At 46.3% G+C, this 27587-nt stretch overlaps 2 protein-coding genes across 7 annotated transcripts in view; one reads left to right on the plus strand and one right to left on the minus strand.

The window, feature by feature from the left end:
* The window catches only part of Cdadc1 (cytidine and dCMP deaminase domain containing 1), a 30736-nt gene extending 29372 nt beyond the window's left edge, over positions 1 to 1364 (plus strand). The window contains exon 10 of the mRNA XM_040740632.1: positions 703 to 1364. Within this exon, the coding sequence (XP_040596566.1) occupies positions 703 to 800 (98 nt within the window). The 3' untranslated portion in view covers positions 801 to 1364. The remainder of the gene's footprint in view (positions 1 to 702) is intronic.
* Positions 1365 to 18789: 17425 nt separating this feature from the next.
* Cab39l (calcium binding protein 39 like) overlaps positions 18790 to 27587 on the minus strand; it is a 106174-nt gene continuing 97376 nt past the window's right edge. For all 6 annotated transcript variants that reach the window (XM_040740543.1, XM_040740538.1, XM_040740541.1 and 3 more), the window contains 2 exons: positions 27307 to 27450; positions 18790 to 19830 (listed from right to left, as the gene is read on the minus strand). In XM_040740543.1, the coding sequence (XP_040596477.1) occupies positions 19651 to 19830; positions 27307 to 27450 (324 nt within the window). In that variant the 3' untranslated portion in view covers positions 18790 to 19650. The remainder of the gene's footprint in view (positions 19831 to 27306; positions 27451 to 27587) is intronic.

Genomic DNA, 27587 nt, shown 5'->3' on the forward strand with positions numbered 1-27587 from the left:
GGATAGGATGTTCTCTAGTCCCCATACAAAGCTGCTACAGATTTAAGCAAGACAATGTTTGTTTGATTGTCTGGCTAAACTGTAAATACATTTTGAGTGTTTGAAATATAGCACAAAAGGGTAGGGCTTCCAGCTCCCCCTGGGAGGATAGTTATGGCAGTTTTATCAAGAAGCTGGAAGTAGAGGGTGGAGGGGAACTTGCAGGTGGTGGATACGTTCACTGGTGGATTCACAGATGTGTGTTTACACCAAACTCATTGGGTTTTACACTCTTCATATCTTTTAAACACACGTACGTTACGGTGCCAGTAAAACACTGTTAGAAACCAAACGCCAGTCCTTCTCCTGGCATGCCCCTGCCAAAGGCAAGCTTCCTGTTCTGGGGGCCTGGAATGTGAGTCTGTGTCTCTTTTAGATGAATGATGACTCCCTGCCCCCAGAAAGTCATGTGGGTTATGTGCTACCCATTGGTGAGTGAATCTAGTTTTCCAAGGACTAGCAGATCTGTGAGCTGTCTAGAATTAATAAAGACTGAGTGCATTTTAGAGTGTGGGATGTTGAGATGGGTGAGAAGTTGAAGGTCAAGATAAAATACCTGTTCCTTTACCGTTAGCATGATTTGTCCTCCCAGCCTCATGGTTGGGACAAGTCCCCGTGGCTTCTGTGTGTGCTTCCTGACATGAAGTTATTCTTACATGCTAGACGGTGTGTTGAGGCGCAGGTCTACAAAGGAAGAGCAGCACAGCAGCAAGAGGCCTCGTCTGGAAACCCGCTCTGCAGGCCGGGCTACGGTGCAGTGACCTGCGTGCTTTCCTACTGCACCTCTCAAACTCAGCCTCTGGGCTGTGAATGACTGAAAAGCCTTACAGGCTGAGTTCTAGTTAGCCTATGAGTGATGTTACCAAGGGCCTTTTTATTTTAGATGTGTTTCTCAGCACAGCGTGTTCTTTCATTACACTAAATGGTATAGCAATGGTTTGAGACCCGTGTCAGATCAACGGGACCTATTGCTGTTTATCCAGACTCTGTGAAGCCAGTTTCCAAAAGGGCTTATTCCCAAGAGGGGATCTTCTTTTGACAAATAGTAATTCCTTTGTATTACAAGGATGACAGTCAATAAACTATTCCAGGGAGTCATCTTTTAAGACCACGCATAGCTAACCAAAAGGCTGCATCACACTAAGTCCTACTAGCCAGAACTTGCTGAAATAGGATCAACTCAAAGTTGTCATGCCTGTTCTCCATTTGAAGTGTGTTTTATGAGTGGCCTGGGGATTTAGACCAGTGGAGAGGTGCTGTGAGAGCATGTGCAAGGTCCTGAGTTTCCTCCTTAGCTCCACAAAACAAATAAAATGTCAATCTCACCTAAATGTGTACTGGTTGTTGTGGTGGTGGTGGGGGTGGGGTGGGGGGTCTTGGGAGTCTTGCTCTGTAGCCCAGTCTCATCTCAAAAAAAAAAAAAAAAAAACCACCATGTAGTCCAGACTGGTCTCAGTTCATGGCTGGTCTTGCCTCTTCAGCCACCTGAGTGCTGGGTTCAGAGGTGTGTACCACCATGCCTATCCTCTCCTAGTATTCTTGCTGTGTAGATCCACAGTAGCTTTTTGGACCACAGTGCAGTTATGTCACTGATTTGAGTGGCAACAGGAAGATAATACAACTCTCGGGCAATTCTGCTGTTTGCTGTTATTGTAAGGTCACTAATGGTGAGCCTCAAATTTGATCATGGTTTGGAATTGGGAAGATGGCTCATGCAGTATTGCCTTTCAATCATGAGTATCTGAGTTCAATCCCCCCACAGAACAAAAAACAAGCAAAAACAACCGAGACATAGTTTTGAACACTTGTAATGTCGAACACTTGTAATCCCAGCATTTGGAGAGGCATCTTTTGGGTTGCTGATTAGCCAACCTAGCCTACTTGGTGAGTTCTAGACCATGAGTTCTGTATCAGAAAATCAGGTGGCTAGCACCTGAGGAACCAGCTGAGGTGTCTCCATGTGAGCACTCACACACCCTGTACACACAGACTTTGATCCATTTGCACATGGAACACCCAGACTGTTTAGAATCCTTCCTCTGTGTGCTGCCTCTTACGTCACTCCCCATCCATGTGTCTAATGGCAGTGTCTTATGGCTTAGACATTGGAAGAGAAGGGCTTTTAACATTTGCAAACCTCAGAAATAGTCTTAAACATAGCCAGGGCCTGGGGAGGTGGCTCAGAGTTAACAGCACCAGTTTCTTTATAAGAGGACCCAGGTTCAGTTCCCAGCACCCACATGGTGGTTCCAGGAGACCCGGTGGCCTCTTCTGACCTCATGTACACACATGGAAGTAAAACACTCACATACAAAATAAAGTGAATAAATCTAACCAGGATTTTAAAAGATAAACAGATCTATCCCTAATTATGCCTTGTGGGTTCTCTGCTTTTATTTTCAGAAAATGAGTCCACAGATGAAATTACCTTGGGGGGTTGGGGGTGTGCACTGGCCCTTGGATGGGAAGGAGCCTCATGGCTGTGTAGAAGAGATTGGTTTTGCCTTTTCTTCTGTCCCCTTCACAGTATCATAGAGTAACAAGGATATTCCCACTAGCCTTTCAGAGATAAACCAGACCCCTGCTCATGTAGCAGCAGCTGCACAGGTATAGGACATGAAAAGGGAGTGTGAGCAGCATTACAGGTAAGGAATACTGCTCCGAAAACCACCGGTTAACTCTATTGTTACCAATATAAAACTCTGCAGGTAAGGAATGCTGCTCTGAAAACCACAGGTTAACTCATTGTTACCAATATAAAAGTCTGAGATTGCCCACTGTCAGGATTCTTGGTTATTGTACATGCCTTAAGGCCATACATGCCTTAAGTTCTTGGATTATTATTTTTTTTTACTAATATTGCAAGTAGTAAAACTACTTTGCCAAGTAGGTTGTAAATCAACCCTCTCCTGACAAAGAGGGAGAGTACCCAGAAGAGGAAGCATTGGAAGCTTGAATTGATCTAGCAGACTCTTGGTCTTGAGCTTCTATGAAAGTATCTTTAGCTTTTTTGACCTGCTCTTTCACTACCGTATTATTACTAATAAGTGTGTTCTTAACAAGATGCCACAGAGAAAAGGTAACAATTGGTATGGCATTTGACCCTTCTTTATGTAAAGTTCTTTGTAGGTCCACCCTAACCTGGTTCCAATCAAGGAAATTAAGATCACCAGAGAACAAAACCAAGGATTGACTTTATGTATAGTTTTTAAGAAGATTTAGCTGTCTTATGTCTGATATTGGTGCCCTGACTTTTTAACAGTTGGATCAAATGGTCCTATAAAAGAGGGTAGGAACTAGTAGCACCCATATTTAATATACTCACTCCTAACCTTAATGAGAATGCTGGCTGGATTTCTGTGGGGGCTGACCCTCCATTTGGGGCCTGACTCAGTACACCTAACTTGGTACCCCTATACTCAACAAGAGCTTCCTCTCAGTGACCCCTTGCTTTCTGGATCTCAGTAGATTGGGCGAAGGCTAGAGGATAACACAGTACCCCCAACTTGGTACCCCTATCCAATTACACCCTCCTACCTTACTTTCTGGCCAGCATCTGAGAGTAATTCTTTAGCATTTTCCCTTCCTTCCCGATCTCGGTGGGACCTCCATTGTAGCGATTGGTGCGGTTAGGTTTCGGACTATAACACTTCACAATGATCCAGATGAAGACAAAGACAGCGACTCATTCTTGCAAGGAGAATGGCATTTCTTGTAACAGGAGTGGAGCATTAAATACCAGTAGCAGGCATGGTGGAAAACTACCAAGGTCAGCAGCTCACGTTCCCAGGGCCCCCTGGCAAAGGATGGGCAGACAACAGGAACTTGCATTCAGGCTATACTGGGAGGAAGGGACAAGAGGTATTTTACTAGAAGTTCCTAGTCACAAGCTGGTCAGCAGACCCCCCCATGGGGGAAGGGTGCAACAAACGACACCATGGAATTTGTGGGCAAATGGGTGGAACTAGAAAAAAAAAATCATACCAAGTGAGGTGATCCAGACCCCGAAAGACACATATTTGTATGTATTCACTGATATGTGGATAGTAGCCATTAACTAAATGATAACCAAGCTACCATCTGTAGACCCAGAGGAAGGGACTAGGGGGAGACACATGAATCTCCTGGGAGGGGGAAATAATAGATTTTATAGGTGGACTGGGGTAGGAAGACAGAAATGGGAGGATCTGGTGGGGAAAGAGGGGAAAAAGATAGGGTTGAGGGAGGGAAAGTGGAGTGAGATAAATAGAATTGATAGATATTTGAGGATTGTTTGGAGATATATGATGTGACCCTAATGACGTTCTAATATATCTCCTAATGAAGTCTCCAAATAATGAGGGAGACAGAGTCCCAGCTGACCATCCCTTGTCACCAAATGAAGCTTCCAGTGCTAGAACTGGATTACATCCAATTGAGCTATTGGCCAAAGTAGTTCCATGGCAATCCTCAGAGAAACCAAGCTGTTGCCAAGACAATAGGATGTTCTCCCCATTGCTGAAGAGAATACTCACACAACTCACAGAACATGGAGAAGTTGAGCTGGTGCCTGCATGAGAACTTTACCCCTGTATTCTAGTGTTTTGGGTATAGGAAAGTACTCTGCAGGCTACCAAAACAGAAACAAAATACTGAGCCAGACACAAACCCTTTAATCTACAATCTGTCCTGCCTGCAAAATATGCTAGGGCCATGGTGGCACATAGCTTATGGGAGTAACCAACTAATGTCTGATTTGATTTAAGGCCAGCCCCATGACATGGAACCCATAACCAATACTGCTTGGGTGATCAAGATTTAGAAACTAGATAGCCCAGAGACCTTGGGTAAATCCAAATACTAGTGGTCTAAAAAAGTAAAAGTAACATTTAAATGACTCCTAATGATACTCTGCTATACTCAGATCAGTGACTTACTCAGCCACTATCTGAGGGGCTTTCTCCTGGTGAAGATGGGAACCAGACAACACACACACACACACACACACACACACACACACACACACACACATACACAGACTCCTTGGAACACACAGCCCTAAATGGGATGTCTCCATTATATCTCCCCCACCCCCAGAACTCAGAACCTGTCAGAAGAGGAGGGACAAGGAATGCAGGAATCAGAGGGGATGGAAGACACCAGGAAAACAAGGCCCTCTAGATCAACTGAGCAAACCTAGAGAACTCACAGAGACCGAAGCAGCAAGTAATGGCCTACGTGGGTCTGCCCCAGGCCTTCTGCATATGTATTACAGCTTTCAGTTTAGCCTCAGACTCAGAGACCTGCCTGCCTCTGCCTCCTAGTGTTGGAACTAAAGGCGTGTGCCACTTGGCAGGTCTCTGATTCTTGAGCCTTCTTTTAGGGTTCTTTTTCTTCTGTTGGTTTGCCTTGTCCAACTTCAATGTGGTTGATGGTTTTTGTTTCGTCTTATTGCTCTTTCTTTTGTTTAAAAACCATTTGAAAAAAAGAAAAAGGCACCAAAGTTATGCCAGCAATGTAATAATAATAAAATGGTGATGAGACTGCCCTTCCTTCTAAACTTGATAAACAGGACAAGCTTCTAACTGATTCAGGAAAGTCTGTGGCAGACCCCTTCCCTGACCAATAATCCAAGGAAATCAATACAATTCAAAGGAGGAGATCTCATTGGGGTTATTCCTGGGTGTGGCTGCTGATTTAAAGGTAAAAAAAGAGCTTAGTTTTTAACTCATGATCAAAATATCCAAATTTTACACACAGATACTTGGCCCAAGCATTGGGAGGCTTTAAGATTTAAATGTTGAGCCTGGCTCGGAAGGCAGAGACAGACGATCTCTGAGTTTGAGGCCAGCCTGGTCTACAAGAGCTAGTTCCAGGGCAGCCTCCAAAGCCACAGAGAAACCCTGGCTCTGGTGGGGGTGGGAGTGGATTTAAATGTCTGTCTGAGGGTTATTGATTCAAATTACCAGTCATCATCAGTAGACAAAGCCCGCCACCTGCTGGCTAAAGCAAAGATTGCACAACTGCTTCTACTGCCTTACATGATTCCCAACACCACACTGTGCTGACAGACTGCCTGGTGTCACAATCTTTTAATTACTAAACAGAGATCTGAAACTTCCAGAACAGCAGGGCCCTCACACTGAGTAGTGTGCTTGGTGGATGGCCCTTGTTCAAGAGCCGTGGGCGACGACGCCACCCACCCCATCTGTGTGGCCCTCTTTTGAGATCTTCTCTAGATGCGAATGGTCACTCAGGCTGGGCTCCAAGACCCAGATGAGGAAGAAGTCACCCCCTCCTAAAATGACATTGGGATGGACCTCCACACCAACTGCTCTTTTGGTGGGGTAGCCTTACTCCAGTTATTCCCCTCTTCTCTGTCGTTGATCCTTCAGCAGGGACACAGGCCTCTTTGTTTCATTCTCCACCACGTGATTACCTGGCGGTATTTGAAGAAGGCCATTGTGTTCCACCATCCCATGACAGCCTCCCACCCATTCTGAAGACTCACTGTATCAGTTTGCAGAGGTCTGCGCATGATCATAAAGGACTCATCGCACCAGGGGTTCAATTTCACAGCACAAAGTAGGGGTGATTTCCAACTTAGACAAGGCTGTGGAGCCTCAGAATCCTAATCACTGTTTGATAATGATTGACAGGACAACATCTGAGCCTACCACTCCAAATTCATAATCTGCAGAGAGTCATGACTTTCGTCCAGCCTCTCCCTCTGATGTCCTCTACATTCTCATGAGGAACTGTTTCCTACGTGAGAGACGTCGATGGCCCTCGTCTACCTTTCCTGTTTCCACACTTGTCTTGCTCACTGTTCCATTGCAGTGGAGGCACGATGCCCACGGCGACTCTCATCAAAGAAAGCATTTAACTGGTGGCTCCGTTTCATGGGTGTAGTCCATCATCGCCATGGCGGGAGCATGGCAGCAGACAGGTATGGTACCAGAGAAATAGCTAATGGCTACATCCAGATCCATAGGTTAATAGGAGAGAGAAAGAGACACAGACAGACAGACAGACAGACAGACAGACAGACAGACAGGCAGACATGAAGAGAGACAGAGACAGAGTGACTCAGAGTCAGAGAGACAGACAGAGACAGAAAGTGATTGGTCCTGGCATGGGCTTTTGAAACCTCAAAGCCCACCCCCCAGTGACACAGTTCCTCCAACAAGGCCACACTTAAAATTTTCAACTAGTTCTGCTCCTTGATGACTAAGCATTCACATATGTGAACCCCAGGGGGCCTTCAAATCCCAACACTGTTAACCAAATGTCTTTGTAAATTCCTCCCATCAGGAGGTAGAGCAGATTTCTCCATCCTTGACTTCGGGTTGAATAGCAAGAGGCAGAAATGGCCTGATCCAGTTCTGATACCAGGTCCCTACATGCTTTTCCTTTTACAATTATTTTTGAGACAGGCTCTTGTTACACACGTAGCCCAGGCTGACTTTGGGCTGGAAATGCTCCTGTCAGCCTCGAGTGCCGGGACTGCAGTCAGGCATCACTGGGCCTGCCTCTCTGTTTATTTGTTTGTGTTGCTGTTGCCAGTAGATACTCAAGCGCAGCCTAGGCTACTGACCTAGAAAGCCTTCCTGGGTGTGACGGTACTGTATTTGGGGGAATTTAAGGTATGGTTCTTACTCAATTTTCAACAATCGAAGACTTCCATTAGCCACCCTGTTCCCGGCCCTTTCTTACATGGAAGCACAGGCTGACTTCCTCAGCACCCTCAACTTCTCTTGTTCATAAACTAATAGCTTGAGAAATGCTTCCCGCCCTTAAAGGGTCCCCACAGCCTATACCCACTAGACATCTTCTCACTCGCCCCTCAAGACTCCTGCCCCCAGGTTCTCGGTTCCCTCAGCCTTGGTCCAGCACCAACTCTGCCCCTGCCTCCACTCCCCAGGTCACACCCACTCTGACTCTTCCTTGATGTCCCTCTCTTAGGAGCCCTCAGCTCCCACACCCAGAGGGCCAATTCCTGCTCCCTCAGAGTAAAAAACCACCTGGCCGCTCCCTCAGAGGGTCTGGCCCTGGTTAGAGAAGTATGGGTGGACGGGAGGGAAGTGACCTAGGTCTAGACATGAAGATACGGCAAGAGTCCAAATGCAAGGCGACATAGCCTGGCAGGCATTGGGGTCACCAGAAGTCCTTGTTAGAGCGCTCCTGAAGAAGTTCAGGGTTCTCAACTCTGTTTCTTTCTGTCTTTAGTTTTTATAGTGCTGGGAAGAACTCAGGGCCTCCTGTATGTCGAGCAAGCTCTCTGCCCTGCTTAGGAATTTTGTGTGAGGACGCAGGGATGCCACTGTGTATTGACCCGTTGTTACATTTAACCCAGTCTTGCATCTTGCTTAAGCTCCTTGTCAGTTTTGCTGTGTGTGCTCCTTGAGTAGGCCTCTCAGGCTCCTGACTCGCAGGCATTTGATCAATGAGTTAGTTTTAGCTAAGCCACACATATCCTGTAGAGCCCCACAGGACTCCAGTAAAGACCATTTTTTGTTTTAGTCAGCAGAGGGCAGCATGTCCCAGAAGTTGAAGGAGAGGCCCCTTGGAAGCCTCTAACTTGTATTAAATTAACAACAGGATTCTGGAAATGAGGAGAAAAAGACAAGAAGTCACAGTTCTGCCCAAACCCTGGTGCTGAGAGCCTTTGAACATCCTCAGGCAGGTGCATCGAGAGCTTGGAGGTCATCGGGCACTCAGGAGCCGTGGAGATGAAGTTATCAGTGTGCCCAGATTCTGAATGCAAAGCCAGGAGATGAAGACCAGTGAGAGCAGAACGTTAGGCATATCGTCACTGAGATGTAAGACTGGGGATTGGTGGGGACCACGTGGCGGTCATTGGTGGGGACCACGTGGCGGTCATTGCTGCTTGACAAAGTTCCAGCGTTTTGACTTCATGGGGCACGATTCTCCAGCAATCTTTTACTTTTACTTTGTTGTCGGAGTTCCCTTAGGCCTCTTCTTTTGGGAAATTTGGTGCAGGCTTTGAAGGGTGAAAATGTTTAAAATGGCAGCCTCTTTAAACAAGATCATTCTTTGTAAAAAAACAAAGAAAGAAAGAGAGAAAGAAAGAAAGTCCCCACCACCGTGGAACCATATGGTGTGATGACTCTTGCACACAGGACTCCCATTGTGCCCTCCTGATTACACCAAGAACAGGAATGTTAGAGATTTACTAAAACACCTGATCCCAAGGATGAAACGCCTACAATAGAGATCCAGAGCCTGAAGCCATTAAGGGCAAGAGTTCAGTTAGTAAGTATAGAGATCAGAATGGTATGGTATAATGGGAAAAGAGTAGGACATCAGGACCTTCCCCTTTGGGGACGTTTGAGGGTCAATAGAGTAAGACTAAGACACAAAGGGAGGCAATCAGGGAACAGCTCAGCACAAATGCTGCATCCTGCCCCCAGAAGAAAGAAAATGGCTTTAAATTGTATTGAGTGTCTGGTCCCCAGGAGAAGTCCCATCCCCAAGGTCATGCATTTGCATAAGGACCCCATCCCCTCAGGGGCTTGAAGAAAGCTCTTGCTTGCTAAAAGCAGTCATTCTCCTTATCTCTGGCAGGAGGAACTTGTGGCTCTTCCACTAAGGTAAGAGGGTGCTTGGTGGAGGTCCTGAACCTTTGAGAACAATAGGCATTTAGACACTTGCTGAACTCACTGCTTTTGTCCCAGGAAAACCACAGTAATGAAGCTAATGGTGTTTTCATCCTTGAATCAACCTTGCCCGTGACTAAACTATTGAGCCTAAAAGGTGTAGCCTTTTTTTTTTTTTTCAAAAAAAGGGGCAGCCATCCTGATTCACCTTCAGATCATGTCAGCCTCCTCCTTCCCTTCTCCAACTCCACACCTCCTTTTTGGGACCTGAACCCCACTAGAGCTGGACTCCAGCATAGGATCAAGGAGGGCGAGGCCTGTGAGAGCTAAGAGAAGGGAGAGGTGTGACGAGAGGTTGCCTGTGGGTTGGGATGTGGCATAGTTAGCAGAGTACCTCACTAGGCTGCAGACAGAGCTTCAGTGAGAAGTTTGATTAGAAAGGGAAGGGAGCAGGGAGGGAAAGGAGAGAAAGAATGGAGAGAGAGAGAGAGAGAGAGAGAGAGAGAGACAGAGACAGAGACAGAGAGACAGAGAGAGACAGAGAGAGAGAGTCACAGAGAGAGAGAGATTGAGAAGAGAGAGACAGGAAAAGTCCTGTCTGCCCTTTCAGAGGAACAGTGGGAAAGAGAGAGGTGGAGTTTTTCTCTTAAAGGGCCCTTTGCACCTGTGTGCAGACCGTGTAGTGATGTAGCAGTCATAGAAGCCTGGGCTGGCCAGGGCACTGCCTGAGTGCCTGAGTGCATGCTGCCAGGTGACGGGGCAGGCCAGCGCAATGCCTGAGTCCCTACAGTGCCTAATAATGAAGCATATCACCAGGCATGCCCTGAAAGGATTTGGTCCCAGCCTCTTCACGCCCCTCTCTGCTTCCTGGCACCACAAGGGAAGTGTCCTTTCAATCATGTTTCTGTCTTGCCACACACCTAAAAGCATGAGGCCAGACAAATGGCCAAGCCATCCCTTTCCTCCTTTGCGTTGTTTTCCTCTGAGTTTGTCATAGTGAGCTGACTACACAGAGGTCCACACTGTGTGTGTGTGTGTGTGTGTGTGTGTGTGTGTGTGTGCTGGTTTAAATCAAGAGATTGGGGTGATGGCCATAGCATCAGGAGGAGAGCTAAAGAAGTTGGGGTCTGGAACACATCTTGTGCAGGGAGGCCTTCTAGAGATGAGCCAAGAAGGGCATCCGACTAACCCAGAGGGCAGAGAAACAGGGGACTAACATGGGAACAAAGTACTTTCCCTAGCGCTGTGAGGATGGCATGAGGGAATAGCATGAGTGACCCGCTATGCTCTGGGATTGCTCACAAGGAGAGAATCGTGGGTGGGCACAAACACTTTCATTACACCAATATTCACATTTACCTAAGACACCAGAATGGGTTGGGGTTGTCTGGCACAAGTGCATGGATTAATATGTAGCATGAAGATGTACCATAAATAGTATTAAATGACACAGAAAATATTCAAGATAAAACGGCCATCAGGCCATTGATGCAGCTCAGTGGTAGAGCTCTTGTCTAGCCTGTGCTCAGGACTGGGTTCAGTCCCCTGCTCTGCAGACAAAATAAAGGTCTTCAAGCCTGTGCTAACACTTTGAACAGCTTTATTACAATCTCACACACCCATTTAAACTAATAATTCAGTGGTTTAGTGTGCTAATTTCCAGGTTTGTGTGTCCAGTTAGAACCTCCAGCTCTCGCAGGGCAGTGGTGGCGCATGCCTTTAATCCCAGCACTCAGGAGGCAGGCAGATCTCTGTGAGTTCAACACCAGCCTGGTCTACAAGAGATAGTTTCAGGACAGGCTCCAAAGCTACAGAGAAACCCTGTCTCGATTAAAAAAAAAAAAAAAAGAACCTTTAGCTGTCTCCTCCATGATCTGAAAAGCCCCATTCCTGTTTCTGTCTCCAAACCCTGCCCGCTCGGAGAGCCTCCAAACAAAGGAAAGGCACCAAAAAGCCCAGTTCCACATTCTTGCTGGCTATCACAGCCTCCTCCCCTGAATTTGCCGGCTGCCCAAGTCCCCACCTAAACTGCCCAGCTTTTGACTATACTTGCACAGGCCCAGCTTGTGGCGAACATGTCATCAACCCTCACCTACAACCTATAAAGTCTCCCTGCTTTAATTCTAGGGGTGCAGTTTCTCTGGTCTCTGTTTCTGGGACTGGAGAACTTGCCTGAGAGTTGCTTTGCTCAAATAAACCTGTTGCTACACCTTTTCAGTTCAGCTTGATCTGACCTACTGCTTCAGCTGAGAAACCTATTAGGGGGAAGAGGGACAGAAAAATCTATTAACGAACGTGCAAGCACTACCATAAAGAGTTAAAAAATTTCTGTCACCTCAGTGAGAAACTCCAACCTCTAGCCGTGTCCTCACACATCCCTGTCTCACACTCCACCCTCCAGCCTCAGGCAATCAGAGAGCTTTCTGTCTCTAGACTCCTGTGCTGTCTGTGAACAGATCGTTTAGTGTTAGCTGCTGTGACGGGGATGACTCTTCCAAACACTGCAGAAGGGGCACACTGCTTGTTTGTTTTGTCCTAGTCAGGTTTGTTTTTATGTATTCTCCCCTTTTAAGTTGGATGTCTGTTTGTTTTCCAATGAGAGCAAGAAAGGATGTGGTTTTGGGAGGGTGGAGAGGTGGGGAGGACCTGGGAGAGGGGAGTCACAATCGGCATGTATTGTATGATGAAAATTTAAAGACACAATGTTTAAGTTGTGGGCTCTGTCTTCATGCACAGCCATGGTGCTGATGCTTGGCCTGTTATCCTGTGCTGATGTAGTGAGAAGGTCCTTACCCGATGCCCATGCCTTGGCACTGGACATCCTAGCATCTAGAGCCATGAGCTGAAGCCTTTCTGCTCCTTTCACATGACTGAAACCCATATATTGTTACAGCAGCAGAAAATGTCTTTTTTCACTTATCGAAGTGTTCGTGAGACTCTCAGAACATCTACCTCTGTGAGTAGTTTCATTGTGTGGCTATAGCAGATTTTGTCCACTTATCAATATTATCACCCTCTTTCCAGCCTTCAGCACTCACCAGAATGCCTCTATAAACATTTCCTCATTCAAGTTCCTGTATGGGCAAGTTTTCTCTTGAGTTTACACCTGGGAGTGAAATTGCTGAGTCATATGATCAGCACTGTGCCTCATTAACTACTAGACTAATTTCCATGATTTCATATCCTCACCCATAGCATGAGTTTCAATTTCTCTGCATCTTCCTGTTGCCTAATCATTTGATTCTAGACATTGAGTATTAAGTAGTGCCTCTGGTATTTTGGTTTGTCTGTCAATTGCTTGGGATTAGCCTCCCTATGTTTTTATCCCTTTCATTTTTGTTTGTTTGTTTGCCTATTGGTCATGATGGTTTTGATCTGCATTTAGCTCCCCAGGCTGGGATCATGGAGGAAGGAGGAAGTGAACTGAGCAGCAGTGTTGGTGTCTCTCTATTTCCTGCCTCTGGATGCCATGTGTCTTCTCCACAATGATTGACACCCCCTGTCAAAAAACAAAACAAAACCCCTCAACCCTTTTCTCCTTAAGTTGCTTTAGTAGATAGAGCACTTTATCCCAGCAACAGGAAAAGAAAAACATAGAGCCAGGCTGCCCCAACTCCACAGTGCCCCTTGCTCCTTGCCCCAACATTCTTTCTGTATGTGACAGTGTTTTCAAAGGACAGTGTTCAGGGGTAAGCAACACCACAGGCACAGTCATCAGAGCCTCACCAGGAGAGGAAAAGAACAGACACTTGGAGGAGGTCTGTCTCCTTTTCAATAATGTGCCACTGCGTATTGGCCTTGGGGGGTCAATAACACCCTTCTCACCGTGTGACACATCTTGTCTGGGAATACAACCATGTATTTAGGGTTGTGGGAAAGGGTCCTAATGATGGGGGCTTGAGTCTCTGGATTCAGCCATACCTGAAACTGAATCCTAGGAGTTCCCAGGTGTGTGTGTATATGTGTATGCATGTATGTATGTATGTATGTGTATACATTTTTTCCCTTCTAATTTGAGATGTTTCTATGCCCTGCAACTTGAAAAGGTCCTGTCCTATTTGGGTTCCTTTTACCGCTATGATTTTGGTGCTCTGAAGCTGAGTGAAAAGATTGCTTTAAGATGAGTCAGAGTGTAAACCCTTCATAGGTTGCAAAAGACAAGGGGGCAGGGAATCTGTGGCTGCCGAGGCAATACATTGAAAGGATGAGCTTTCAGGGGTGAGCCCGCAGGTTAGCAGAGCAGGAGAGGGTGATAGGAGACTAGTATCTGAAGATGTGCACTCTGATAAGTTCAATAACAAGCATTGAGAAATACTGAAGGGAGAGCCTAGAGGTCCAGACAGATAGGATAGTGGACTATGGGAAATCGCTCTCCCAGCCTGGACAAGCTGAGGTGTTGAGGGGGCAGAGGATTCAGACTCTGCAAGGACAGATGGAAACCAGTTATCAGCTAAAGCAGTGGTTCTCAACCTGTGGGCCGTATATCAGATATCCTGCATAGCAGATAATTATGCAAGGATTCATAACAGTAGCAAAATTACAGTTAGAAAGCAGCAACAAAGTAAAGAACTGTATCTAAGAGTCACAGCATTAGGAAGGTTGAGAACCACTGAGGAAGGACCTAGACCACTGAAAACATGGAAAGGAGTTGGAGAGACAAGAGGTGACGCCAACCATCCTGTGAACATGTCGGTCCTCTTCTATTTCCTCCACAGCAGGCCTTCCTTCTTCCATGTGGGCAGTTTCTTCTAAACTAGATTTTGAGAATCTCAGAGGAGGAGTCCAGTACCAGCCTGAAGGGTTAGGGCTGATTTTCTTTGAGCACAGGTGTGTGGACAGAACCCCAGGGTTACACAGACACCTCAGGGCAAAAGGTGACCTCTCTTTGTGCCCAGGTAGGAGTGGCACTAACTGAGCCTCTTACCCACCCACTTTAGGAGAGAGCAGCACAAGTTCCTGAGTGCCAAGGATGTCCCCTCCCTTCCCTGAGTTGGAGAGATGCAGGTACCTGGGAGCTGGCCTGGGTTGTTCAGCCACCTGGGAAGAGACAAGTGGGGACACTCGCAGCCGGACGCAGGCTCCTTTGGGCTTTGGTTCTCCTGCAGCCTTTGTTCCCAGATCAGCCACTGTTTAGAGGGCAAACCTAGCCTCACTTCCCCTGGCACTGCTCCCAGCTGAACCCAAGGATGTCTCATTTTATAGTAAACTGACACACTTGTCTTCCAAGGTCAGTAGGCCCCAATAGAGGAGACCCTTTGTGGGAGAGGGACATCATCTGGCCTGAGGGGCTGTGGCTAGGGCGGGAGCCTTTCATATGGAGGCTCGGGGGCACTGTACACTTTCTCTGCCCTGGCTTTCTTATCGCGTACATCCCCTGGCTGCTGGCCACATGCTCCACCTGGATTCAGATGGGCACAGCAAACTGACAGCTGGGTAAAGCTGCTCTGCCCTAGTCAAGGTCAGGGTCAGAGCCGGAGCTGCCAGAAGCCGGCCAGCCAGCTGTGGGTGTGCCCAAATTTTCCCTCCCACACCCCAGGCAACACAGAAGCTCATTCATCCCGGCAGGGCAGGGCATGGCCATGTGAATGTCACACTGTGCCTGCAGAAAGGGCAGGCGCTCTCCTCCCTGACAGAGACAACAGTCTGCAGTTAGGGCTTTGCCCTTCCTCTGAGTCCTGAGTCAAGAGGGCAGGCTGGACACACAGTGAGACCTGGCTCTGTGGTCAACTCCTTAGACGTGGTGGTATTTCTTTTTTTTTTTTTTGTGGCTATTTTTGTTTGTTTGATAGCGTCTCATGTATCCCGGACTGGTCTTGAACTTGCTATGTAGTTGAGGACCATGACTTTGACCATCTCCTGAATGCTAGCATGCCTGGTTTTTACATTGACTGAACCAGTGGTTTCGTGCTTGCTAGGTAAACATATACCACTTCAGTTACACCTCCTGCCTGGCACTCCCCTTTTGAGATAGGTCTTACCAGACTGCCCAGGTTGGGCTAGAGTTCCTGAGCTCAAATGGTCCTCCTGCTTCAGTCTCTGACTTTGTTAGGGTTGTAGGTGCAGACATGGCCCATGGATGCAACTTTTCTAAATGTTAACCCATTCTTTGTAGTGACGCACTACTGAGGCTTTGGATGATGAGCTGTGGTCGACAGGCAGGCCTGGGAGGGGCCCAGATGCATGCCTGTGAGCAGTTAGGAGTTGTCTGGTAATGGCTGGATCTGGGTTTCTCCTTTTGGACCATGGGGAACGAAGGGCCTGTCTGGGAGGGAGGCTGAGGCTTGGCCTAGTGGAGACAGCCTGTCTTGCAAGATTCAGACTTTGGGGTCAGAGCTGGCCCTGATCCTGGCTCTACTGCTAGTTGCTTGATCAGGAGCAGGCCCGTCACACTGTCTGAGGCTCTATGTGTTCTCTGCCATGAGAGTTGTGGCTATGTCTGCATGACCCAGCATAGGCAGGCTAACGGCTATGCTTTAATCATGGCAGCTCCCACACAGACTTAATTCACACACAGAAACTCTCTCCACACACATTCTCCACACACAGACATTCTCCACACACAGACATTCTCCACACACAGACATTCTCCACATAGACATTCTCCACACACAGACATTCTCCACACAGAGACATTCTCCACACAGAGACATTCTCCACACACAGACATTCTCCACACACAGACATTCTCCACATAGACATTCTCTACACACAGACATTCTCCACACACAGACATTCTCCACACACAGACATTCTCCACACAGACATTCTCCACACAGACATTCTCCACACACAGACATTCTCCACACAGACAGACATTCTCCACACAGACATTCTCCACACACAGACATTCTCCACACACAGACATTCTCCACACAGACATTCTCCACACACAGACATTCTCCACACACAGACATTCTCCACATAGACATTCTCCACACACAGACATTCTCCACACAGAGACATTCTCCACACAGAGACATTCTCCACACACAGACATTCTCCACACACAGACATTCTCCACATAGACATTCTCTACACACAGACATTCTCCACACACAGACATTCTCCACACACAGACATTCTCCACACAGACATTCTCCACACACAGACATTCTCCACACACAGACATTCTCCACACACAGACATTCTCCACACAAACAGACATTCTCCACACAGACATTCTCCACACACAGACATTCTCCACACACAGACATTCTCCACACAGACATTCTCCACACACAGACATTCTCCACACAAATATTCCCCACACACATTCTCCACACACAGACATTCTCCACACAAATATTCCCCACACACAAACATTCTCCACAAGTCAAAATTAAAGCACAGCCCTCTACAAAACCACCTTCATCCTCTTCAGTCACCTCAGGCAAACCTTTATCTAATGGTGAACTCTCATTACAATATCCAAAACCTTCCTGAAGGAATGCCAGTGAGCAGATGGCACCGCACAGGCAGAGGAGCAGAAAAAGAAGCAAGATGCATAAAATGCTAATTGTCTCTGATACCATAAACTAGCGTGATCTGCAAGTGAAGCAACCATCTTTTCACGTGGAGACAGTTCAGGGTGGACGTCGTAATGAGACCCATTATTTGGACACTTGTGGTTCCAAATTCTCTTCCCTTCATGTTATAATCACTTCTGGGACTTGTGTACTTTTCAGGTGCCACTGTGGCCACGCAGCTGCATCTGCTGCTAAAGGCTCCTAACAGCCAGCGGCTAGTGATGGACACTTGGAGATGCTCACACGTCATTCCCCAGAGGCACCACAGGATGAGGAATGGCCGAGGTTTCGAGTCAAGAACATTTACAAGGAGTGGATGCTGCTTCCCAGCCTTTTCTCCAGGAACGGTCCTAACTTTGGGCAGATGCCTGGTTTTAGCCAAGAGCCTTATCCAAGAACATTGTGATCTCAATCCCCACTGGCTACATTCCAGGACCCTGACACCAAGAACCTCCCAGGTCTCAGTAGAACACTACATAGCTCAACACCATGACCTTTCTCAGGTCATAGCCCTGGCGCTAGTTTTAAAAAGGACAGAAGCTGGGCCTCAGGTCACTCTGGGCATCTGTGGGGTGTGTCCTACCCTAACTAAGTATGGAACATTCTTCTCACGACCTCCATCACTAACTGCTAACGGGAGGAGACAGAACAGTGGGATTTCACACATGCTGGCTGGTGCTTGGTCACGGCATGTCACTGTTGTGTTACAGTGCACTGGATGGTAGCACTGGGGGCTCTGTGTGGCCTTGGGGCTCTCCTGGCCTGGGGCCTTTCCTGTTTGGAGCCAGGACAAGAACCCAACTACTGCTTTTCATGCAGTCTTTAAACCATGCTTCTTATGAAATGTGACCTTTTCCAAACTCACGTTTCACAGTATGTGTGATGACCTGTGTTCCCACAGCATGATGGCGAGCTCCAGTGCCCCTGGATAACTTACAGACTCCCACCAACACCCCGGCTGCCTCCTTGACTGCATCTCGGGCTCTAAAGTTTTCCTCTGGGCAGGCGCACAGCCATGACAGAGGGAGGCTGAGAGAGCAGATTCAAACCCAGAGAAAGAGATGTTTCTAACTGAAATAAAATTAGAACACGGCCTTGTCTGTGTCCCATGATGCTACAGAAACACATTAAAAACATTTTTCTCATCTTTTAATCAAATAAGCAAATCCAGAAAGGACAAACTCTAAGGGACTCTGGACTATCAGGGAACATTATAAAAATAATCTGACTCCTGTGACTGAAGAATACAGGTCACCAGGGGCTGCGTGGAAGCAACACACCTGGACCCCAGTCAAAGGTAAAGTGCCCTGCCAGGGAATTCTCTGGGTGGGAAACCACGAGAGGCATTCATCCTGGAGAACACACTTCCCTGCCTGTCTCTGGCTGGAGACATAAAGAAGACAGCAGCCAAGTGCCATAGGAATTCAGGGCACAGAGAGCAGAGAAGCAATCGCAGGTTCAGTGTCACTTCAAAATGCCATTGTAGAGGTTTGAGGTCTGAAGACAAATCATGAACTTCAAAAATTAATTTTTCTTTGTATGCCTGTCAAGGGACACAGATGAACACCTTGGTTATCCCAGTACACAAGAGGGCATTCGGGAGGTTCTCACTGAAGACACTGATGGGCAGGCACAGACTGAGAGTTTATTACAGAACAAACTGGACAAGAGAACCTCTGGTCATTAGAGAAATTTTTATGCACGAATCACTCCGTCCTCTCCTGATCAAAGTCTACCACAGCCTCCAGTCCCAGGCTTTGCACCCACTGTGATTCCCCTCTCAAAACAGTCCCCACAGAGCACTCTCTCTAGACAACAGACGCTAGTGAAATGTCCCCACACTCACTGACCCTCCTCAGGGGCATACAGAACAGCAGTGACTCTACAGTCACCTGTTTGCAGTTCTCTGAAAAGTCACGCCCATGCATGTTCTCGGCCCACGTGGCCCCAGCTGATTTCACCTGGTCCTCAGTTGCTCTACAGTTGGAATGGGCATGGGCCCTGGATCAAGGCTGGGACACAAAGAGGGGCAGCGAGCAGAAACTGAGCACCGTTCCTCTGGAAGCCAGGAGCCACTTACCACAGTTAGAAGGTAGCAGGCAGGGTGTCAAAGTGCATATCTCTCTAGTGCCTGAAACAGCCTGTCTAAACACACACAGAAGGTTCCCTCCCCATTCTGCCACAAGAGACACTTGTGCTCCTTCTACTTGGTGGCCTGGGTGACCCAGTGTCCAGCTCTGAGTTACACCTGCTTTTATCAACGTTTAATATAATGGTTGATTTCACATAAGCAATCACAGACTTGATTAAAATGAATATATTATTCTAGGTTGATTTTTTTCCATTCAAATGTTTATATTCCATCTACCTTGAATAATCAATTGAGAAACCAGGCACCTCCAAAGCCTCCCAAGGATGGAGACTGTTGAAGCGGCACTGTGCCCACTGGGCAAGGGAGACAGATGGCTGTCAGGGCAGGCCCGTCTTCACGGGGCTGCTTTCTTCAAGTCTCGAATCTGTTTAATCAGGTAGTTCTTCTCATCTGCAAACTGCTCGTCATCTGTCCTTTCTTTCTGGAAGCTGCTCAGAAATTCAATGAGTTTGGGCTGATTTTTTAACAGTATCTCCACGATTGGCTGTGTTTTGTGAGGACTGGCCACAAACACCTAAAACAGAAGAAACATTTGAGCGATGCCTTACTAAAATGTTCATACACAAGTGACAGGAATATGACAAACTAATCTTTGCTTGTTTGCTCCATCACCTGCCTTGGGGCATCCGCTTCCTCAGCAGGAGCTAAGCAGAACAGGCTCCCCTGAGAAGGCTCTGGCCCCTGTGTTCCTTAGGGCTCATGATGGAACAATCTCTAGTACTGTTAACCACAGTAACTCCACCCCCAGAAGGCCAGGGACCCACACAGGCCAGCAAGAGGCTCTCCAGACTTCCACCCAGCAGGTCCAGAACCATAAGGTGACAAGGATGAGGCTTTGGCCTCCTGGTTACACAGTATCTTAGGCTCTACCTAGCTACTGGAACAAGAAAGCACAAGGGTGATCGGTAAACACCTTGAGACCAGTGAAAATGAAAACATGAGAAACAGCATTCAGGCCGGCCAATCATCACAGCTGTAAATGCCTACATTCAGAAGAAAGATAACATCACACTTTAAGGAACTAGGAAAAGCAGTGAATCAAAGCCATAAACAAAGGGACAGACAGGGAGGAGAGAAAACCACAGGGAATGACTAACACCAGAAAACGGGCTCTAGAGATGAACCACCTTGACAAGCCTCAGGCTGCATTGGTAAGAGCTGCATTCTGAAAAGCTAAACTTGAAGTGGAGCATAACTTTACTGAAACAAAAGCCATGAATAGTGGTCCAACTCAGAGAATGCACTAGTGTCTGGTCCCAGTGTGTGGAGGCTGCCCTACCCACAGTTAGGGTGAGAGACAGCAAGGCCAGCACTGTTTCTTCTCTCCCTCTTACCCAGTCTCTGACTCCTGCCCATGGAAAGACACTGCCTACATTTAGGGTGGGTCATCCCAACTCAAGCAAACCAACCTAGGTAGTCCCTCAGAGACGTGCCCAGAGTATTGTCTCTTCGTTTATTTGGGTCCTGTCAAGAAGACAAATGCTATTGGCCAGCACAGCTAGATAAGAAAAAAATGTTCAAATTCTTCAAGAAATAGAAAATTTCAGCAAACCTATTATAAGAGATCAAGTCGGTAACCCAAACCCACAACAATGAAAAGCCCAGGCCGGCTGACTTTCACTGATAAATTTCTACTAACATTTAAAGAAAAAAAAAATGCAGTGTTTCTTAAATTCTTCAGAGAAGGAGGAATGTTCTTAGCCCATTGGATGAGGCCAGCAAAACCTTGACATTCAAAAGCCAGATATGAATTAAAAGGCAATTAACAGGGTCATATAGAATGACCAAGAGGAACTTAGCTCCTCATAAGACAGTGAAACACCAGATATAGTGTAACCCATACAGATGCTATAGCCTAACCCTCAGCACCCAACGGTGTCATTTTCTATGGCAACGTGAAATTTGCAGATCCATCAGGCTAAGATGAGGTCATACCGGGTTAAAAGACTCCAATCTAATGATTGGTAACAAGAAACTTCAGATCCAGAGATATACAGGCATACAGAGAGGAATGTGTCACATGAAGCCATGGAATGGAGTGATGTGTCTACAAGAAAGACTGCTGGCAATCACCAAAAATTAGAGACAGGATGGAAAGATCCTCCTTGAAGCCTTGTAAAAGAACCAACTCTACTGGCACCTTAGCGTTGGACTTCTCTGGTTTGCAAACTGGGAGAGAACATACTTCTGTTCTTTCAAGCCCTCTATGGTACTTTGCTATGGCCCTAGGAAGCTGATATCACATGGAGTGAACACAGGAAAACCACATGGCCATTTTAATTATTTAGAATTTGACAAAGTTCAATTCTTTCCAGATAAAAAACATTCCAGAATGAACCTGGGTCCTCACCTCACACCCTACACAAAAATCATTAAAAATGAACCAAAGGTCTCAGACATTTGGAGAAAACTGGAGAGGACACATTCATGGCCTTGCCCATCAGATGAACTTCACTAACAGTTAACACTTCTGTATAAAAGACACTGTTGGGGGGCCGGGAAGAAAATATCGGCAAGTCTTATCTTACTGATCTCATATCTAGACTATATAAAGAACTCTTACAACTCAACAACAAGGCATAATCCATCCATGTGGCAAAGGATTTGAGTAGAGCTTTCTCCAAAGAGGAATAAAAGTAACCAGTAATGCACAAAAAAAGAGACTTAGGGCAATGCAGGTCACACTGCAGTAAGGTGTCGTTTCACACCACTGGTACAGGCACTGAAATGTAAAACAGAAAATACGTGCTGAGCACAAGAAGACACTGCGAGCTGGAACGCACAACAGCGTAGCTGCCATTTATGGCATCTATTTGCTTAGCTAAGCAGTGAGTGACCGTGTGACTTAAAAATGCTGTCCCAACACAGAGAAAAGGATTGTTCAAATAAACACCATGCTCCAGTGTTGACAGCAGGAGTAGCACCAGCCAGAAGTATTTACAGCCTGAGTACCCACCAACGGATGAGTAGATGTCCACGCCACAGAACCTGTCATGGACATTACAAGGAACAATGTGCTGAACAACATGGATTTGATTCCGTTTATACAAACTTTCTAAAACAGGCAGACCCACAGAAGCAGACTGGTGGCTTCCAAGCCTAGAGGAGAAAGGAATGGAGAGACTGCCTAGTGCAAATGGTTTCCTTCTGGGGTGCTGGAACATTCTGATATAACTCCGTGGGGGGTGACAACTCTAAACACTGAGCCCTATCTTTTAAAATGGTCAACATGCGAATTTTTATAGACATGGCTTTTGCTACAATAAACTAAAATTGTTACCTACAAAAGAAGGTATTCCAGGCTTGTTTGCACGGCTACACAAATGTCTGCTCTTCACAGAACACCCGAGAGTATGGTGGGAATCACCAGCCACACTCTTGCCTTTTCTGGTTGACATTTGTTTATAAGAGAACTGCTAAAGTTCTAACTACAGATTGCCTGGCGTTTTGTGGCAACTACATAAATAACTCACAAAAGCACTGTTTAAAAATGAAAGAGAGACTAGGTACACTGGGCAAAGCAAGCTTCTTTTAGAAGCCTGGTGGAGTTTGCAGGCAGGCATGCTGGATGAATTCTAGAGCCCACAACCTACATCAAAACTTAGCAAAAATGTTCAGGCTGTTTGCAGGCTTCAACAACTTCCCTTAGTGTTTTGTTTATGGCTCCTGAGCCCTCTGTTCACCAGACTCTCATATTGGCCCTGACTGTCCGAGGCTTCATGGGGTGGGGTGGCAGGACCCTGAGTTGAAGTGTAGGAGAACCCAGGGTGGAAGCCCCATGCTGACTGATGTGTACAGAATAGATGTTGCTCCCCTCCTAAGAAATGTGATTTCAAAGTACTTCTAAACAAATGTAAACACAGGAAAACTGCCTGTTGCTCTTTGGGTTGTCTTATTGCCTGCATCCCTCAGTTTACATACAGGTCTCAGAAATATAATTTATGGAGTTTCCAAGCACAAAGAAAAAGGCAGTAGCCACATTCAAACATTTTTAATTTGGGAAACAAAATATTTTGTTCTTCATTTTAAATTCGAATGCTTCTTATGAATTAAACCTTGCATATATTGTCACTGATCTCACCCAAACTCTTTTCACCAGGAAGGGTCTAAGCTAAGGAGGCCCAGAAGGGCTTGCCCCAGCTTTGCTGTCCACAGGAACATTTTTGTACACGGGACATGGAGTTGCCCATGTACACGTCCATTCCACAGAAGTAAAAATATTCTTACACACACACACACACACACACACACACACACCAATAACTGGTAATCTTAGAGACAGCTAGCTTGCTTCTGTTCCAGAATGACTGGCCAACCTCCACAAGGGAGGTGCCCATGCATGGATGACTAGGCTCCCTCAACACCAATGCAGGAGTCAAGGGTGGCAGAGGCCAGCAGGGTGGAAACTGAGGCTCCTCTTAAGATTCTCTCTCTCTCTCTCTCTCTCTCTCTCTCTCTCTCTCTCTCTCTCTCTCTCTCTCTCTCTACACACACACACACACACACACACACACATACACACACCCCACAAATAGAAAGAAAAGAAAACCCTGAAAACTTAATGAATTTTTTTGGGGGGCGGTTTCGAGACAGGGTTTCTCTGTGGTTTTGGAGGCTGTCCTGGAACTAGCTCTTGTAGACCAGGCTGGTCTTGAACTCACAGAGATCCACCTGTCTCTGCCTCCCGAGTGCTGGGATTAAAGGCATGTGCCACCACTGCCCAGAGATCTATGAATTTCTTAAGGGAAACATGTTTTAAAATCGGAAGAATTGGTGTCTTGACTGTAACTTTTCACTTTCCTGCTCTACCTCTTTGTTAAATAACTAAAAGGAGTCAAGCAACACCAAATGAGGGCAACGTGAAGTTGAACACTCACTGTTTAAAAGTGTGTGGTGAAACATGGAGCCAGCAGTTACTGTAAACAGTTTGGTTGTTTTGAGACAGTCTCATAGTTGCCTAGGGTGGCTGGACTCAGACGACTGCCCTGTCTCAGCCTTTGGAGGAGCTAGGACCCAAATCCACACGTCTTCATGCACTGTTACAGTATGGAGGGTTTGTAAATCACTGTCAGTTTCCTTGCTCACTGAGTCCAGGAATGTCCTTGGAGCTGCTGTCAGCAGAGCGTGTGTTCTGCTAGAAAGTTGTCCTCAAGGAAGTAATTGGTGGCTGGTTCTTCAACAGCTGAACTATGGTCCCGCTTCCTTCCAAAATAACTGGTAGGAAAGCTACTCCTGTTGTGAACTTTTAGCTGGACTGTGGGGTTGGCTTTTGTACCTGGAGTTTTCATGCAGGAGTCCATTTGTAGTAACTTGGACCCGAGTGCACTATGATGTATGCATGATTGTTCCTGGCACTGGCTATGTTTGGTTTCTAGTGGTTCTGAGGGTGAACCCCACCCATGGTTTGGTGGGAGGTGGCAACATGGCCCATTGTTATTGGGGAAGTCAGAGAGGGAAAGAAAGGGGGGAAGTCGGCTAACAGTGGCTCAAGTGCTTTTCTGGGACACTGAGGACACAGATACAGGTCTCAGAACTCAGTAACGTAGTTTTTAACTTAAGCAATTCATTTTCAAATAAGAAAGCAGATGGATATGCCCACGCCTGCTGCTGGCACTGGTGCGGAACCCAGACCGCTTCTCCTGACTTTCACCCCAGGATTTCCCATGTCGGAGCTACACTGTCCAGGGCCCCGGACTCCCTCAGATGCAGTAGCACAGGAGTCCTTGAGCTCAGCTAGGTAACGGGAGCGGCACTGCTAGCCTACAAAGACATTCCAAGAGCATGTCTCACAGATTCTGCATCTATACAGAGGGCCCTTTGAGGGGAGGGCACCCATTCATAAAGAAATGAAAAATTCTAGGGCTCTTGCTTTCCTAAATAGCAAAACATTATTTTGGGGAAGTAAACAAGTCATACTTGAGTGGAAGAAAAAGCTGAGGTGCAGGGTAGGCCCAATTCACACGCACACAAGTAAACAGTGGTCAACTATTTTTAAATGTTCCTACTCAGTCCAACGATTAGCAGAACCAAATTCGGACTGTCTGAGGACAGAGGCAACCTATTTCTAGTTTGCCATGCACTAACTCTCTCTATAATCATGCATTTCTGAACAAAATTAGATGACACTAGACCTCATCTCGCATGACAGGGTCCACACTCGCAGGCATGAGTGACACGGCACACAGTTTTCTGCATTGTCATCGCTCAGGAGGCTCTGAGGCAGGTGTGCCACTCTCGATGCTCGGTGGTTCCTGGCACCACACATTCTTTCTTTGTTTCATTCTGTTTGCTGACAGAGAGGACTGAGGAGGAAGAGGTCACGCGGCACCTCACATGCACACCAGCTGCACACCACCAGCCTGGCCTGCTTTTAGCCCGAGTGCGACTGCTGGCCACCTCCCTTATCCCCACTCCTTTCCTCTGCCGCTCCTGAGGTGACCTCCATCCTGAAATTGTGTCTGTCTCTCAAACACACACTGTAAGACTATGACTGCAAACTCATGAATCCAGACAGAGTCAAGTTTTCAAATTAAAAAAAAATCAGTTCTGTTAGGGTGTGAACAAATAAAACTTGTAAGTTAGCATTTTAATTGCTCTGGTGGCTTCTTGGAAAATATCTGGTAGCAGGAACACTCAGTTTTTAGCTTGTCAAAGCAATTATAGCCTGATGAACAGCTAAGTTCTCCACTGAAAGACAAAGAACTCTGTCCCTGAATACACACTTTAAGACCAAAACTTGTTGGAGCTCAATGAGCTTTTATGTCTATTCTAAACATGAACTAGGAGAAAACAATCTCAAACAGGCAAAAGCTGTCAAGATGCATAGTGTGAACTGCATCATAACTTACAGTACGTAGTAAGAAATGGAACTAGTTATCCATAGCTCAGGGCCATTCATACTAGAATAAAAATGCCCAATGATGAAGCAGGATGCCTACTGTTCTGAAATTACACATAGTATAAATGTTTACTTATGGCACAGTATGATGTGACAAAATCTAGGACATAAATTATTACTATAATGTGAATACAGTTGAGAAAAACCCCTCAGATATGTCCATAGTAGTTAGAAGTATGGGATTATAAATTAACTTTTACCTTGTATCTGTATATATTTAAGTCTATTATCTAAGATTTCCAGGAGGTAATTTTAAGAGAGAAATGTTAGGAAAAATACCTCCATTTCTAAAGCAGTAGCAAATGAGCCCTGGGAGCTGGGTATAGCTTCAGGACATTGCTTGGGGTCAAAGAGGGGACAGGTGAAAGCAGAAGCCAGCACTTCGGCCTTCCATTTAATCTACGGGGGGGGGGGGGCGGGGAATAAGCCTTTCTTTTATTAAAATTATTTTTAGTTATGTGTCAGTATGTGTGTCTGCATATGAGCATGTGCATATGACTGCAGGCGCCTTCAGAGACCAGAGGCACCAAATCTCCTGGAGCAAGAATTACAGATGGAAGTCAACAACCACATGTGGGTGCTGGAATCTAATCTGAACTTGGGTCCTCTGGAAGAGTAGCAAGTGCTCTTAAGCTATGAGCTATCTCTCTAGCCCTATGAAGGAAGCACTGAACTGCTAAGTATGGTGGCCTCCACGAAGCATGGCCTCACTGCGTTTTCCATCCTCTTGGCTTCTAGTGAATACTACAGAGGCCAGACATAGTTTATTCTTCAATTGATTTTAATTTGAAAACAACTGCTTATCTTACTGCATGGTAGTGGATTGCAGGCCCTCTGAGGTTAGGTCAGCTTGTTGCAGATGTCAAACTTCTCTAAATTTACAAATTTATATGTAAAGGCCAGAGGCAAATTTGTCCAGCTGTAGCTATCACTCAAGTAATAGTTTTCTGCAATAAGATTAGTGGGAGACTATAACCTAAGTTTGCAAAACAAAAGGATCGTTTAATTTTCTCTCAAGTAAAGGAAAGGAAAAAGTAGGTACTTTGCCATTTCCAAGTTGGAGGAAAACATACCAAGTTATCAGCTCTTTACCTTAAAGACATGGAAGGCTTCAAATTGGATGTTAGGGCTTTTGTCTCGAAGCAGGTTCATCATCAGTTTCAGGTTCTCTGGCTTGCTGATGTACTTGGTCATAATTGAGAAATTGTGGCGGTCCAAGATCAGCTCACCTAGCAGCTGCAAGACACAAAGTCAAAGCTATTATATGACTCTTCCAATATATCTCACCAAAATGGAACAAAACCCAAGACTGGTGTGAAGACTTGTGAGGCTTCTTAAAGGACAGGCATATGCCAGGCACGGTAGTACCTGCT

The sequence above is a fragment of the Mesocricetus auratus genome, unplaced genomic scaffold (assembly GCF_017639785.1).
Source record: "Mesocricetus auratus isolate SY011 unplaced genomic scaffold, BCM_Maur_2.0 Super-Scaffold_100707, whole genome shotgun sequence".
NCBI classification, from domain to species: domain Eukaryota; kingdom Metazoa; phylum Chordata; class Mammalia; order Rodentia; family Cricetidae; genus Mesocricetus; species Mesocricetus auratus.